Source organism: Pocillopora verrucosa, chromosome 8 (genome assembly GCF_036669915.1).
Source record: "Pocillopora verrucosa isolate sample1 chromosome 8, ASM3666991v2, whole genome shotgun sequence".
Lineage (NCBI taxonomy): Eukaryota > Metazoa > Cnidaria > Anthozoa > Scleractinia > Pocilloporidae > Pocillopora > Pocillopora verrucosa.
The window spans coordinates 8,923,020-8,938,948 of record NC_089319.1 but is presented as its reverse complement, the minus strand read 5'-3'; the positions used below and the strand labels follow the sequence as shown (position 1 = coordinate 8,938,948).

General features: G+C 37.2%; 1 protein-coding gene across 1 annotated transcript; it reads left to right on the top strand.

Annotated features, from left to right (window-relative positions):
* The first annotated feature begins 366 nt into the window (after positions 1-366).
* On the top strand, positions 367-13,923 carry LOC131778925 (uncharacterized). Its single transcript, XM_066171233.1, has 16 exons — positions 367-675; positions 3,108-3,147; positions 3,473-3,547; positions 4,199-4,321; positions 4,963-5,066; positions 5,709-5,777; positions 5,897-5,957; positions 7,565-7,606; positions 7,963-8,001; positions 8,273-8,389; positions 9,059-9,153; positions 9,546-9,614; positions 10,467-10,533; positions 11,988-12,023; positions 12,334-12,462; positions 13,003-13,923. The coding sequence occupies exons 1-16, from the start codon at positions 520-522 to the stop codon at positions 13,578-13,580; spliced, it is 1,800 nt and encodes a 599-aa protein (XP_066027330.1). The 5' UTR covers positions 367-519; the 3' UTR covers positions 13,581-13,923.
* The last annotated feature ends 2,006 nt before the right edge of the window (positions 13,924-15,929 follow it).

Sequence of the window (15,929 nt, the reverse complement as noted above, 5' to 3'; positions counted from 1 at the left end):
ATTATCATAATAATTAATATCTTTAGGTGCCAGACGCTTAGCTAGGTCAGGCTTCAGTCACCATGGCTGGTCCATCGGTATTTTTGTTTAGATTTGTCACGCCATGATCACTCATGCTTGTATTTCGTACATGACTTCCGCTTTTACTGTGTTCTTGCATTTTGGAAAAACAACAAGACGAATAAAATTGTCCCATGCAAATAAATATCCACGAAGATAAAAATAGCTTAGTGTTAAAATAAAAGAAGTATGGAAGACTGGAAGAGACAATGCAAACTTCGATCGCACGTGATAAAGGCATAATGAAGACTGAGCGCATCAATTATGATCTGTTGTTTATGTCTGCAGCATACATAAATCACAAATTTGTTGCGGGTGAGTTAACAAACGAGGTTGTAAAGAGAGGTCCGTGCTCTCGACAAGGAGTCCGTGTCTGAAGACAAAATGCTTGGTGTTATATCCAGCCCTGAAATTGTAATGCCATGTGATGCCGACGTCTCTTGACGCAACTGCAATCCAATGAATACAAGACTCGGCCGTTTAATGTTTGTCGTGGTATTGCCCTTGTTTGTCCTTATTGCTGGTGTATTGCTTCAAGAATCTCAAGCACGATCTGTAAAGTCATCATGTCTTCGACGATGCCATCGCTTAGCTGAAAAAACCGCCAGTTCAAAGGTTTGTGCCCCATTTGTTTGTATTCCGATTGGGTTTCGATACTGACTGCACTGCAACTTACGCTCAAGTCTGCGAATATTCCTATTAGGATCGTAAAAGTTGTCGTAGAACGGAAACCTCGGAATTCTAATGCATTTCTTCGACGCTGAAGCGGTTTCGTTCTAATTTCTACTCTTTGAAACCTGTTTGCGAGGGCATACAAAAATATACTTTATAAAAGGTGAGCGTGATTTGATTTCCAGGAATTTAGAACATTGGGCTAAGGATAATGATGGTGCAAAGTGAATCTTATTGGCAATTTTCATTAACATTCGATCGTCAATGTGAGTGATCCTTGGCATTTAGATTTCTGCCCGGCAAGAACTGTTTATTGATATTATTTTTCCTTTGAACTACGAATTAGTAACGCAAGCTAGGGTAAATCGCGAAATAACAAGCACAATTAATAAAGGTCTTGCGATGCTAAGCTGGTCTGAAATTTAAGCTCGTTCAAAATACTCTTAGGTAGATGTATAGACAGTGATAAAGACAAGCTGAAAACACTTTTGGGTTGGAACTTTGTCGCTATATGTATTTTCCTTCGGTGTGCTCACAGAAGTTAAAACGTGATCACTTCACAATCAGTGTTTATATATGTGCGGAGCAAAACGTGCATTTTAATGACGTCACGTTGGAATTTAAAAAAGAATTCGTTCAGGTGTACGTGTACTGAGGAATATTTCTGTCAATGCTGAAAGTATTTTTCTCTACGAAATTATTGAGTCATCCTGCCTCTACAGTGTCTTAACTATCACAGACACAAAATCAGTCCGGTAAAGACAGTAATTTCGTGTTTATTCAAGTTTGAAATGGGAAATCTTTATTTGCGCAAATGCGTAGTTTAGACCGACTGTATTGAATTATTTTTTGTTCCTCTCCTTCGTCAGGATAACTAACCTTGCTATTTAAAAATCAATTTGTGTTTGATTTGTTTGAATACCAAACACAGCTCCTTGGTAGAAGTTTGCATAGGGAGCTGAATTAGAAATGCTTTTCGTTCAAGAGGTCATTGTTTTTGTTGAGTAAAAATACACTTTGCAAAGCCGACAAACCAAATCATTTCCTAACACGTAATTAATGACAAAGCATATCAGTTATAATCAGCATAACGTTTCATAATGATTTTTTCTTCTCGACGCTTTTACTATTCTTAACAAGATGTATGTGGATACGTAATGTAGATCAAAATACTGCATTTAGTACCGTTGATATTTGAGGAGAGAAGCACGAGTTTACTCTCACCAAAAAGTTGGAGAGAAAGAGTTTAACTTCCCGAGATTTTTATCGATGGAAATGTTACCGGTAAAATTGGACGGAGACATGATAGGAGATGATAGTACTAGTTATGTTTCATTGAAACGGAAACAAGAATCTTCATTGACTTTGATATCCAAGAAAATTGTCTTATGTTTTCAAAACGAGATCCTCTTGATATCGTGACAAAAATACGACTCCTTCTGGGCATATTTTACCACCCTGAATATTTAAGGATGGACAAATCCATTTCGACATAGCCCGAGACATTACTTAGCAAACAGCATTTGAATAAGTGATACTGGCAGAAACTTGTGAATGAAACTACGTTTCAGATGGGTGAGAGCTTTCACAGTTCATTCTAGAACTAAGTAGATGAGACCTTTCAAATGTAAGATTCCGTCATAGTTTGAATGATCGGTAATATTGGATTCAGTTTTCCGGGAAAAGTTGGTTCATTGAGGTTTTCAGTTAGCAGATTTCGCGGAAATTTTATGACAGTAACTTCTTGTGCCTGGTATCTCAAACCAATGAGAATATAAAAATAATCGATGAGGCTTTCTAAACATGGCTTTTTAGGTCTTAACACCGTTTAGCATTTGAAATTTCCTGGTGATCATACTTTAAATATGCAAATAACATTACTGTTTGTCGGAGGAAGGAAGCAGTTAAGAGTTTATATTTTGCCCCTTGTCGAGCTTTTCCAATATTCAAATTTTGCTTCTTTTGATATCTCTGATATTCTTGGAAGCCTTCCGATTTCCTGCAACAGAATCATGCATCAAGACGTGTTTTCCGTAGGTTAATGATAGGCGGATCTAAAATACTGAAAAAATTCAGCCGTGCGATGATATGATCTTAACCCTTTGTGACATGATGGCAGCCAATGTTCCTCACATTAATTGTTTAACCAGAGCAAACGAGGAAGCTTTAACCGTCTATTTTTAAAAATCCTAAATTTGCTCACAATTCATCTCACGTACTACACGATTCGTTAATCGTAGAAAAGAACTACACCTTTGGAGCCTAGCCTCGTTTATCAAAAACGAATTCGATTTCAGTCTTTGTTTAGTCAACCGCAAATTCATCGATCAATTTTGGCACCTGACCAACTGTCCCTATGTCTTTCTGACCTGCAGGTATTCCCCTCGTGTTATGAGCTTTGCAAGGCAAGGAAAGGTAAGCTGGTTTAAAATTATATCGATAAAGCGATATTCACATTTATTTGATTGGTCGACGTGATTTGTTTGTTTCTCCTTTTAGGACGCTAAATTAAAAATCGCGTGAACCCAAGTGCGGTAAATCTTGGGATCACTTTGTAAAATTTTTTCACCGGTCCCTGTAGATGTTTTAAAGTTGGTCCGTTAAGGGTCTTTGAGTACTTTAGGCTGATTGATTCTCATTTGCCCATAGTTTATTGGTCTCCTGTCTGAATAAACTTTATAGCGTGAATGCTAATTTTGAAATTGTTTACTGATTAATTTACACCCCCTAATAATTGCAGTGGCAGACCAACGAGGCCTAACTGCACCTTTCTCTACCAAACAGCGCATTCGAAAGGCATTGAAAGCCATTCCTGGTAAGCTGAAAATAATTACAGGAGTGTGAGGAAATAGCTTAGGATCTTACTTTTCAGTTTAAATGCATCATGAAATGAAGGCTGAAATTGTAAATATAATTAACACATGGGTTACAAATCCTAACAATTTGCATCAGCTCAGATAAATTGTTTGCCAACTTCGCAAAGACCATTTTAAGCATCTGAATAGACACTTTTTGTAAGAGGTGATTTAAAATCGAAGAGGATGATTTGTTGGGGATACACAATTACCAAAATAATTACCCAGTTTTGAAAAGGTTTGCAAAGTTTCATTCAAACAGGTCTTGCATCTCTGGAGTGAATGTAATTCAAACAATTTAAAAAAAAGAACTTTATATAGCAACCGCTAGGGATGTATGTTGTACCCTCCGTCATACAAATGTCTGTGAGTATGACAAATTTTTTGATGAGTTAACTTGTCCCGATTGAAAAAAATTTAATTGTTGCCATTCCAGCCATGCTCTTTCTTGATGTAGTAGTTATTCGGGAGTTGTCGTTTCTCCCGATGTTAAATTTTGAGCATCGGAGAGGGGTAGGCCGACAGTTTGGAATTTACTTCCGGTTACTGTTATTTTTGGGGTAGTCTTTTTGCTCTTGATCAAATATCTAACTTCAGACCATGTTTTTCAGAGTGCTCAGTGTCTTCACCAAATCAAAAAGTGGACTGGACCCCAAGAGAGGTGAACGTGACCTTTGGACAGTATAAAAACACCAGTCATTGGTACGCGAACATATCTTGGACACCTTTGAATGGTGAGTGATTAAAGCTTCGAGAGAGTTGAACCCATTTTATTGAGTGTTAGTAATAACTGCGGCATCAAAATGGCTTTCCTTTCTCTCGCGATATAATTGGAGTGAAAAAATTGCTCTACCTTCACCAATCAGATAAAAAATTTAAAAGTAAATTAAAGATAATAGATTTCCCGCACTCCAGAGAGAGAACCTTAAGACTTAAAGAGAAAGCGAAGGCTCGTTTGCATTGAAATTTAAGTTTTATTTTTTGATAAATTATCTAGCTGCAAATGCAGAATAATATACTTAATATGAATATATCTATGTTAAGTTCCCTAAAAGCAATTATAACTTCATGCGTTTTATTTTTTTTAGTGAAAAATGTTTTCCCTAAGCCTAGTTTTGAATCATGAGGGTTTAATTAATATGCAAGTTCCCTTGCTTACGTATGAATTGCACTTAAATTTTTCTTTTTCCTCGATCAGACTCTTTTAGGGATATTTTTACGGAAATGTAATATAGTAAATAATATATTTTTGCTATGTGTGCGGCATTTTCCCTATGACCCCGTGTTGCAAATTGGCTTCAGGGTAAGTCCCTAACGAAAAAGCATGATGACTCCTTGGAGTAACAATTTTTCACTCTGCGATTTTTTTTTGCAGAAACTTATGGAAACTGGTCTGGTATCGTGGTTAAACTTGCAGTAAAAAATGCCCACCCTGAAGTGAAAGGCTTAAATCCATCAACTTGTTCTCAGCATCCGAAGGTAAGATGCAAAGTTACGCGGAAAATGTGGTTAATCTTTCTTAAAGACTGACCTGAATTTCTTTTACTTATCAGGTGAATTTAATGAATTTAACTTAGTTTTCTTTCTAACGCCAAATTTCTTCAATGATTCAACTAAGATTTCTAGCTCTCAAGTCTAGTGTTTGCGAATTAATGATGTAACCTCTCAATACATTACCATCCACACCCTCATTCGTGTTGTTTTTTCTTTTCAAAACTATCGCCTCGCAAGTTAAAGCTAGTTTTGCACATCAGAATGTTACAGCCTCTTTGAATGATGTAAAGCTAGCAAGTCGCCCTAGTTAAAGTAACAAAACTTAGCCTAATTCTTCAGAACCCTGAGGCTTTAGCAATTGATTTAAAGCTGTAACCATAGTGTTTTGGGCACACTCATTAAATAATCCAGCATTGATACAGATTGAGATCTGCATGCTCTCCAACTGTACAAAATGAGAGGAAAAAGAAAACTTCTCTTAGAGGTATTAAAAGCCGTTTCTGAAAATCCACTGACCATAGTAAACTTCTTTTCATGTGGTCTATGACGTGGTGGTCAGTAGCTTATCAGTTGTGTTCTTTTTGTTTTTTCACCATAATTTCTCCTCTGTCTCTTTCTACATTTTAGAATCAAACATTTCTTCAAGTTAATCTCTCTTCCTATGGATATATTTTTCCAGATATTATTTATCTAAGGGTAAGTGAGAGCACCCTCGATTTAAAATGTATTTGCTACCGTGAGTTTAATTATTTTTGAACCAAAAACAGTTAGTGAGACGCTTTTCATCATGTTGTGGTTTCATATTTTATTTTAAGATTGTTGCTCTTCCTTACTCTCCAAAAGAGGACTCCTCAGATGTACAGTCATTTAAACCACGTAAGTTGTGCCGATAAAGATAAAAAGCGTCCAGGAAGTCAACATAGACACTCTTGTGTGATAGCTCTTCCCCTATAACTCCCAATAGCCATACATCATTCAACAAAAAGGTAACCAGAACACTCAAACTTATCAGGTAGAGGCTTTTATGTTAATGTAACACCGCATTCTCGTAACCTGTTTACATGTAAATGTGTTGCTGCCGGAGGGGAGAATAACAGTCAGATCTTGGGAGACAAAGGGGTAACTTCCCGTTTAAACTATACACAAGGACTGAGGATATAAAAATGAGGCGTAAAATAATTATGTGCTTAGATAATAATTTTCTTACCGTTTCGTCTTTTCTTCGTCAAATTCAGGCAGATATTTGCCGTAAAACTCAGACAACTGTGCACCCTTTTATTTGATTCTGATAAATCAGTTGTATATTGACCACTGATCACGTTAAAGTTTAGCTGGCGCAGGCAAACCTCGAAACCACAAACTTAGTTCAGATTTTCTGACGCCGATTGGCTTTGGCAATGTATAACATTCCATATACATGGATACGGTTGTCCGAGTTAAGCTCGCGAAGACAAACCTCAAAATCACAAGCTCAGTTCAGATTTTCTGACATCCCATTTACATGTATATTTATGGTGTTCACGGTTTCCTGAGTTTCAAAGAAGCTCACTCGATTCATACACTTTTTCCCCTCTGTTCACCCTTGGAGCCCTTATAGTGACTGGTTTCGATTCTTTTCAATATCACCCCTGAATCAAAATTAAGTTCACTAGAATAAAGGAAACATTCACCAAATAAAGAAGCTATCGATTGTTAAATAAATTATCCTTGTTATCACCCTGGGAAATGTGTAAAGAATCGAGAGGAGAATATGTAAACTGATTTTAGATGTAAAGGGTTAACTGGACTAGTTTCTATTTTTTTTTCTTTCACATTTCTCCTTCATCTTAATTGTTGAGTTTTAGAGGAAGGTTTTAGCTATTTATAACTTTTTTCGTTGGTTTTTTTTACGTTTGATTTCAAGTAATTGTGATGAAAAAGAATATTTCCTATGTTCCGGCATTCAGCGCATCAATATGAAAATTCACTTAATGGAGAGCGGATAACACGGAGACAGGATGTCTCCACAGAGGCAATGATTATGGAAGAGATCTCTGTCAAATAGAAACATTTTTGATAACCACTGCTGAAAATGAATTTCTTTAAATGCAAGGATAGAGGGAAAATGTCCTTTGTTACATGGACAGGGGTTCATTTGTTAATTTATGTCATTCTGGTGGTATAAAAAATAATTCACAATTTTTTTTCATCATTTCCGCCATCAGGTTAAAGATCAGCACGACTCTAGACTTTTTACTTCTAGAAAAAATAAATTGGTAGTATACATCATTGTCTTGATTCGGTCACTTGCTTAAGAAGCCAAAGCCGGTTGAGACTTGGATTTATGGTTTGTGAGACAGACACTTGTAATCATATGTAACGTCTGATATACGACCCTTCCGAGTAACCTAAACACTACAATTTGCCAAAGAGCTTTTATCCATGTCACTGCTTCAACGATTTGGGTGAAAACTACATGGTTATTTTTCTTTTTTTCCTAACAGCTGTTCCAACGTCACGCACGCTTGTAGAAGATACGACAGCAGGTAAGATAAAACAAGGTTTCATTTTAGGGTCTTCCAAAATCCAAATTACTCACCGATATTGTTATTAAGATGTTTGTTGGGTATTGTTAGGTCCATCAAAAGTTTCGAAAAGAAAAAAAAAATAAATGGCAATAAAATAATGCGATTCTTATGGACTATCCAGGCTACTGCAGTTACTAACTGCGGGAGACTGAACGAGAAATTCAAACGAAGAATTTTGTGGTCATCATGCGCATGTGTTTGTTTTGTGACAGAAAAGCGTGGTAGTCCTATTTGTAAGAGTGATCAAAGACGCTGTGACCCAGGTTTATTTCATATCCTACTTGCATAAACGCTTGTTTAATGTCTGTTTCTAGGTTTCCTACCCACAGCGTCAACAAACTCTTCAAAATTCAGTAAGTTACAGTTCCTTTATTAACAAACAAGAGATAGTAAACAGAACTGAAGTTTCCGTGAATAGTGAAAGCAGGAAACAGGAAAAGCATTTGTATTGGAACCAAAGTAATTCACATTTGGTATTTGCAAACTGTATAGAAGGAAGAGATGTCGATGGCTCAATGTGTGAACCTTTTTTGTTATTTTCTCGGCAAATAAGCTCAAATTACATAACGTACTTTTCATTAACCACCGAAAACTGCCATATTTAGAGTATGTACCTTTCTGCAGGTTGTGTACGGCACGAGTTTGGAGAATACGAGTGGCATTCCAAAAACATCAATGGACGTTTTTCCAAACGAAGTAACGGAGAATGGGTCGTCAACATTTCGTGGACACCTTTTAAAAGTAAGTGAGTTTTAATTCTGTGATGTTTTACCATATAAGCTAAGCAAAATTCAGTACTATAACACTTGGCAGGTTGGTTGTATCGTGTTAGACATGTATCATGTTAAACATATAATTATGATATATGGGAATGACTGGTGTTTGAGCTACTGTTATTTTGTGTTGATTTTGCATGATTTATGCCGCAGAAACCATTAATTTTTACCCGGGTATCTACGCCGATAAAAGTAGATATGCGACCACGGATGCGGCCATTTTAAAATTTGCCTAGCAACCTGGCCACTTACATTTGAGGTGATAAAGTCTTGATCCTCCTTGGCGATAAAATTGAACAATAAGGAGAGAACGGCAAGGTCACTGAGTTGTTCTCCGTATTGCTGCTTGCCTGAGAAGTATTTTCGCACCCTTCTGTTCAAGAGCGATCATTGAAAGGGGGTAGACTATCAGTCAGAGGGTGGTAAAAGACGAAAAAGCAAAATTAAGTGGAGAGGGAACAAGGACGGTTATGGAGGTATTTGTTCAAAACAAATCAATGATGGGATACTTAAACCGCCACACAGCTTCTCGCACGTGCTCGAGCGATGCAATGAATCGAGATTTTTTCAAGTATCAGTTATTCTTTAATTGAGATAACAACCCTTGCAACTTACTTGGGTATCTTTTCTGCAGATGCCTCTTTCAACTGGACTAGCTACTACATACAAATGGGTATCAGCAGAAATCAAAAGAATGTCCCCAAATTACAGTGTTTCAAATTACCAAAGGTATTCACTGAAATTCCCTCATTTTTAATTCTTAATTTGCTGAGATTGTAAAAACTGCCGCTGATCAGCATTACCGACAACAGTCATTGTCAGGGCTGCTCTCACGCGGACGATCACACAACAAGATCGAATTGCCTTCTTGAGGTACAACACGACATAACATGAATAGTAAAGTAAATTCTTAATGGCGTATATTCCCTGTAGCTTAAATTTTTGATACTGCAAATCGATTTCAATTATGAAAAAAACTTGACCGTTGTTAATCTTAGGTACAGGAGACAAGCTTATCGAGCTGAGCTCATTAGTTTATTGCAAACGTAACAAATTTTTGATTTTGATACATGTTTTAAATCAGCTCCTAAATATTGGAATTCGAAACGTATTTCATTCAGAACCAGACATATTTCATCTTGGATTATGCCACTTATGGTTGGAAATATCCTGAGCGAATTGACGTCGCGGTAAGTGACGATAGCGACTTTATCTTGTTATCCTGTGAGTATCAATTTAATTCGATGACAACCGACTGGCAAGAAAAGCTTCATCATTGTCCCTTTACTTCCTAATATCAATACAAACAACTCCATGCGTGCATATTCTCCATACTGTTCTCTATACATTTACTAAGGTGCTAACAAGGAGAACGTGTCTCACAATCAAGAACTTCTTGAGTTGGTGATCATTTCCTTTATTCTTGTGACCTTAATGTTTGATTTAGGAGTGATTTTGTGGGGAGAAATTAGATGCTGGTCACTCTTAGGGGTCAAGGTGTTAAAGTACAGTGTATATTTGGGGGCGTCAGTCATTTGACTCGAAGCGTATTTGGCAACCAAGGTTCAAAAGAGGTTTCTCTTCCTTTTATTCGTCTTAGTTAAATTTTCGTAGTCCTCCATTGGTTTTATTATGGTATTTTCATGTGAAGAAGTTTTAGAACGATATTTGATTCATTTGACAAAAGGTCCGGAGATATTCTGAAATTGCTCAGAAGGTTCACAGCCACGGATGATGATCTGTGGCTGTGAATTTTTTTAACTCTATGGCGCTCTCTTTTTTTACTTATTACATCCTCATATTGCTAAGGCGAAAATCAACATTTAGCCACGTGATTTTTGAAAGACTTCATCACTTTCATTTGGCTGACATGACAGCTACTGACGAAACGCAGCCCCTACCGTCTCCTCCTCTTAGGTTCAAATAGGAAACATAGAAGCAAGGAACAAGAAGTTGTTAAAGAAGTTTTGGAGAGTTCTCTGTAGCATTTAGTCAACAGAAACCTGAAACTTCTGAATCCAAAATCTTTCCCTTGTGCCTAGGTGACTGCCTATCCATTCCCCAAATATCCAGATACTCATACAATGATTCATATTACTCGAAAATACGGTAAGATGCATCATTTTTAACACAATGATAATGTTCAGTTTTAAGTGATAACGATAACAACAATAATGATAATAACATAATAATAAATAATAATAATAAGGATACTATTACTAATACTAGTAACGCTACTGATGTTGATGATAATAATTTAGTAATAATGTACATGAAAAACTCACGCGCTTCCGACTGGCTAAAAACGAGTGCATTCTCATGTTGCACGAGTGGTGCAAGTTACAAGAGCGCGCACACTTTCAAAATGTCGTCTTTCTTGACTTTCTGTGATGTTGTTTCATTAAGAAGTAATAACAAGATTCCTCTCGCACTTTGGTGTGATAAGCACTTCTGAATTTTCAAAGACTGCAAATTGCACTCGTCTTACGGAACCGTGCAATTTTATTGTCTTTGAAATATTTACTCGTGCTTATTAATACCCATTGCACTCGAAATCATGTTATTACCTATACTAATAATAAGGCAACGACAATAGCAAAGGCAATGGCAATGGCAATGTCGGAGACAGTTACAGTGACAGTGACAAGGACGATTATGATAATCACAACATTGATATTAAAAAATTTGTAACAATGGTGAGAATGATGAAATGAAAAGTAAGGCAAAATGACAATCATTACAGAAATAACTTTGTTTTGAATAAGTAAGCGTTAACAATTACGGAAATGTGGTAGAATTATATTAAGTATATCAGTACTCTCAGTATTTCATGTCAAAGTGAATGTGGACAGACGGACAAACAGTCTGGAAGACCTGATCTACTCAATTTTCTGTTGAACACTGACGAGGTCATAGAAGGGCTGACGTTCTTGAATATTCTGGAATTGCAACATTGTAAATATCAGAAGAATGTTGGATTCATTTGCGGTGGCGTCGAAAGTAATCCGAGATTCCATTGGTTTTGCATCCCTTTGCCCTGTAATTTGCCAAAAAACTCGCTTGAACATCTGAGCCAATCGGATGCAAAGCTAATCACGACGCAGTCATCCATGTTTTCAGAACCTCAGGCGGCTTGATTTAAGTTACTCCGACCTTTCATTGGCTCTTCGTGTTACTTACTTTTGTTTTGAATTGATTATCCGTTTTGGTTATTTTGTTTATTTTGTTTTGGTTGAGATTCTCAATCTGAAATTTACCCCAGAAATTGCAAACAATCGCAAACGTACAGTGTAGCTCAGGATCGAGAGAGACAAAGGCAGGACATTTCAAGAAATCAATTCCCCCCTCCCTCCCTCTCTCCCTCAGTCTTATCCCCCGCAGAATCACAATATAATGAATTATGGGCGATGCAGTTGTCCCTATTTTAGAGGATAATGCTATGGCAACGAAAGAATCTAAAAAGTGACTACTTTAGCAGTAGTAGCTTGCCAAATATTAACCGGTTATGTCAAATTTGAAACTGTATTAACCGACATGAGGTCAAATTGGTTTTACTCTCATAGAAGTTTCTATTCCGGCAAGGACAGCATCATCGCCAAGTAAGTGTAGATAAGTAACTTTGACGCGGTTGATCCCCATAGAAAAAAAAAGCCTTGAAAAACTATGTTTCGTCTTTTATAAAGGCGAAATGTCTCCTGTCTCTTTAACCCCTAGAGGTAATTCATCTGTAATATATTCCTCAATGCAATGGATTCTCCAAATACAATTCATAGTCCACAAAAGAAATATCAGCGAACCACTCACTAGAATCTCTTGAACTGTTGTTCCCTTGGAAAATTGGTGAACTAATCTCATACAAGTGGATATCCTTTTAGCAAACATTTACATTGATACACGATTCTTCAACAGCTTCAAGAACACTTGAGGTTGTATTTTCTTCCGTTGGAGGTACGTTTTTTCTTGGGCTGTTCGCTTTGGTGTTGTATCGAAAATGTCGTAAGCCGCCATCTTCAGTTACCAGGGAGACTGTAAGAAGAGGTAAGGTCGATACTTAAGCCGCATCATGCACTTATCATTCACTCTAACAAAAAGCTGAAATTTCTTAGGTGTTCAATTTATCTTACTGTTTCAGGAAAAAAACTAAAGCTATAGCCCGGAATCTCTCCATAATTATTGTCCTATAACATACACATCCAAAAGCTTTTCAAGACGGACTTTCTCCGATAACTTCCCAACATTCATGATATGCTTGAGTATCTGCCTCGTTTGTGACGAGCTAGTTGCTAATAAATATGGGATATTACCTCACCTGCATGCAAAGAATTAATTTTGTCCTTAGTCCGAGTAACTTCGCCTATGGACAAGAACCTGAAAAAACGTACGTGTATTCGGGATTTCTCTGGCCGGCTAAAAAGGAAAACGAGAACAAGATATACTTGGTTGCCTCAAGAGAGGATAAAGCGCATCCTCTCCTAGTTGCTTTTATCCTTTATTTCGATTGCCTCATGAAGACTGCAATAATCACAATCTTAAACAATCAAAGACAGAATATTAACAATATTCATTTTGTATTCACAGCTTTTAAGTACCACGCATTCATAATCTACAGCTCGACAGAATCTGAATGGGTCAACAACGTCCTACTTTCGACGCTACAGAGCAACGGGTTTAGATGCTGCATACATTGGAAAGATTTTCAACCCGGCTCAGTGTTTGCTCAGAGCATTGTTGATAGTGTTCATGATAGCTACAAGATCATTGCTGTCGTATCGGAGAGTTTTGTTCAAAAAGGCATTTGCGAATTTGAGATAAACCACGCCATAACACGATTGATGAACGAGGGCGATGATTGCTTGATTATAATCAAATACGACAATGTGGATCTCAAAGTCCATTTGCCATCTCTCTTGGATAGGAGTTACATTGACCTACCGAACGAAACTGACAGATCGACATGGGAGTCTAGGGTTATAAGTGTTCTTCAAGAGGCAATTATCGAGGAGGAAGCCAGTGTTCAGAGTGAAGAGCACTCCAACAATAATTACGAACATGACGGAAATTCTTCGAGTGATGACAGTTCACAGGAGTTAACTTGTTACTGTCAGTCACGTGGGTTGATCACCACCCATGAAACGCATAGCGCCTGTAGGAGCTAAAGGACCATAATTTACCTGATCTCCCCCTAGACTTTGTAATATTCTTAGGATCCTCCCCCTCCACCCCCCCCCCCTCATTCGCCGTCAATTTTCTGTCGTTCCCCCTGTTGTTGCAGTCTGATTGGCTCTTGTCAATGTGATTTGTCCTACATTCGCATCATTTTCTGATCTTAATCGAAATTTTTTCCTAGCCACTAAAAAAGAACAACCAGTCCGATTTCAAGGCTTATCTAAAGTAATCAATCAAATTTTAGGAAACTGAAAGACAACGTTAGCAACTTTTTTTACACACCAGCCCAGTACTGGATCAATAAAATATATGTACAGACTAAAAAGTCATGTATTTGAGCGACTGAATTTTTTTTATTTGAAAGTAAATGTAATAAAGCGGCAATTGAACTTTGTGTCGCGAAAGTTTGGTCTAAAATCATACTTGTGATTTCAAATCAAATTCGCGCTACGCGTTCGTTGTATTTTAAAAACATGCGTATGATTTCAGACCAAATTGCACTACACTCAATTCAATAATAATTATGAAAGACCTTGAAAGGCTATTAATAATTGCCGGAGGCAATGAAAATCGCAACGAATGAAGGCAAAACATAATATGGTCTCTCCCTGATTTGTCTTAAATCAAGTCTCAAATCTCAAATTTGAATTTTTGGAGAAATCTAGTTTAAAATCAATTTAAAAGACAAGGACTATTTACGTTGTGTATGGAGGGAAATTTTATACCTCTTGGCTCTTTGTATGTTTCTTTTAATAGTCTTAGATGATTTCTGTCTGGACATTGATGAGTCACCGATCTAACATTCGTCGTATTTCTACAGGTGAGAATGTTTTATTATGGTCGACCATAATTTAATTATGGTCGCAGCGCAATTTGTTTCTATGGGATCTCTGATTGAACCTTCAATTGTTTTTACCATCTCTTAAATACCCACAATCAGTCTTCACTCTTGAAAAAATTGCATATCGACGCGCGATACGGATGGTTACGAAAGTAATCGATAACTCACTCAATCGCTCAGGTGGCGTTCTCCTTGCACAGGAGAAATACAGAGCCCTGTACTCAATCTTACGTTCCCACTGTAACAAAATAACAGCGCGGTCAATCTTAAATTTTCAAGGGAAAATAACCGAGTGCGATCTTTATTTTTAAGATCTAATTTATTCCGCACAACTTTGGAAATATTGTTATGCATGACAATTGTTACAATTGTAATAAAGTAACCGGGAAATCAAATAACTCCGTGGTACGAAATTTTCTCATGAAGACTTGTATATTTAGAAACACTCCAATGGAAGATAAATGCCATTTTTTGTCAGGCTACATTTGCACCTTTTATCGTAAGCAACACTTCGCAGGACTTATTTTAAAAAAAATCCACTGTATTTACATGTAGGTTGCACCCATTGTCCCCACCTCAGTATCTCCGATAACGGAACTCGTTAGATTTCGCACATTTCTGACTGCACCGATCTCGAAATATTGCGTCTCTTTTCGGATGGTCCCCGATCCCGTCTAATTTTGGAAACTTTTGTCTGTTTCGCGTTGTTCTGTTAATTTTGGACAGCTCGCTCTTTTTTGAACAGTTCCGTCCAATGTTCGGACATTTTCGTCTGTTTTCCGACTGTTCCCTCCGAGTTCGGCTACATATGGCTCCGACGGTTGTTGATTGGTTCACACGTCGAAATGGGATTGGGAAGCAATGAAGGAATGTAACATGGTGGCCTGGCTTGAAAACAAAATTTCGGGGAAATTTCACTGTCGGTTGGTATCTGCCGGCTGTAAAAACCGGAACTAAATGTCTTCTGGATAATTATTTTTGGAAGGAGAATTTATAGTTACAGGAATGTAACAATTAGACATGGAATGACAAAGGCGCACGTGGACTCAAATCTTGCGAGGAAGCTTGCATGTAAACAGCTTGTTAGAGGTAAGGTGATGTCTTGTAAAAGAGATAAAAACTCGCTTTTGTGTGAAGCTTTTAGTTATTAAGTCTCGGTTAGATTTCAGTCTTAGCATATAATTCATTATGCATCAGTTCTTCGATGAAAGTGAACAGTGGTGAAATCAAATATGCAATAGACTACTTTGAGGCTAAGACTTTGTTTTAAGATGATATGGTGCTATACGGAAATCTTTCCGAAATGTGGAAAAGATATGCACTGTATGTAATGCTGTTGCTTTGTTGCCCATTTCTCCACAAGAGGAGAAAGGAAAAATGGTGAGAAATGTTGGTGTTGTTATTTTTTTCACTAAAATACTCTCTTACTTACTCGAAAACTCTTGTATGTGTCACAATTTTTGTCTATTTCATAATCTTGCATAAGGTGATTATAGTA

What these genes read in the sequence shown, in the direction of transcription:
- LOC131778925 (XM_066171233.1), top strand. Translation starts at nt 520, where the DNA reads ATGAATACAAGACTCGGCCGTTTAATGTTTGTCGTGGTATTGCCCTTG. An exon ending in TGTACAGTCATTTAAACCAC is followed by an intron (nt 5,958 to 7,564) that starts GTAAGTTGTGCC and finishes TTTTCCTAACAG; the next exon opens with CTGTTCCAACGTCACGCACG. An exon ending in TGTAGAAGATACGACAGCAG is followed by an intron (nt 7,607 to 7,962) that starts GTAAGATAAAAC and finishes GTCTGTTTCTAG; the next exon opens with GTTTCCTACCCACAGCGTCA.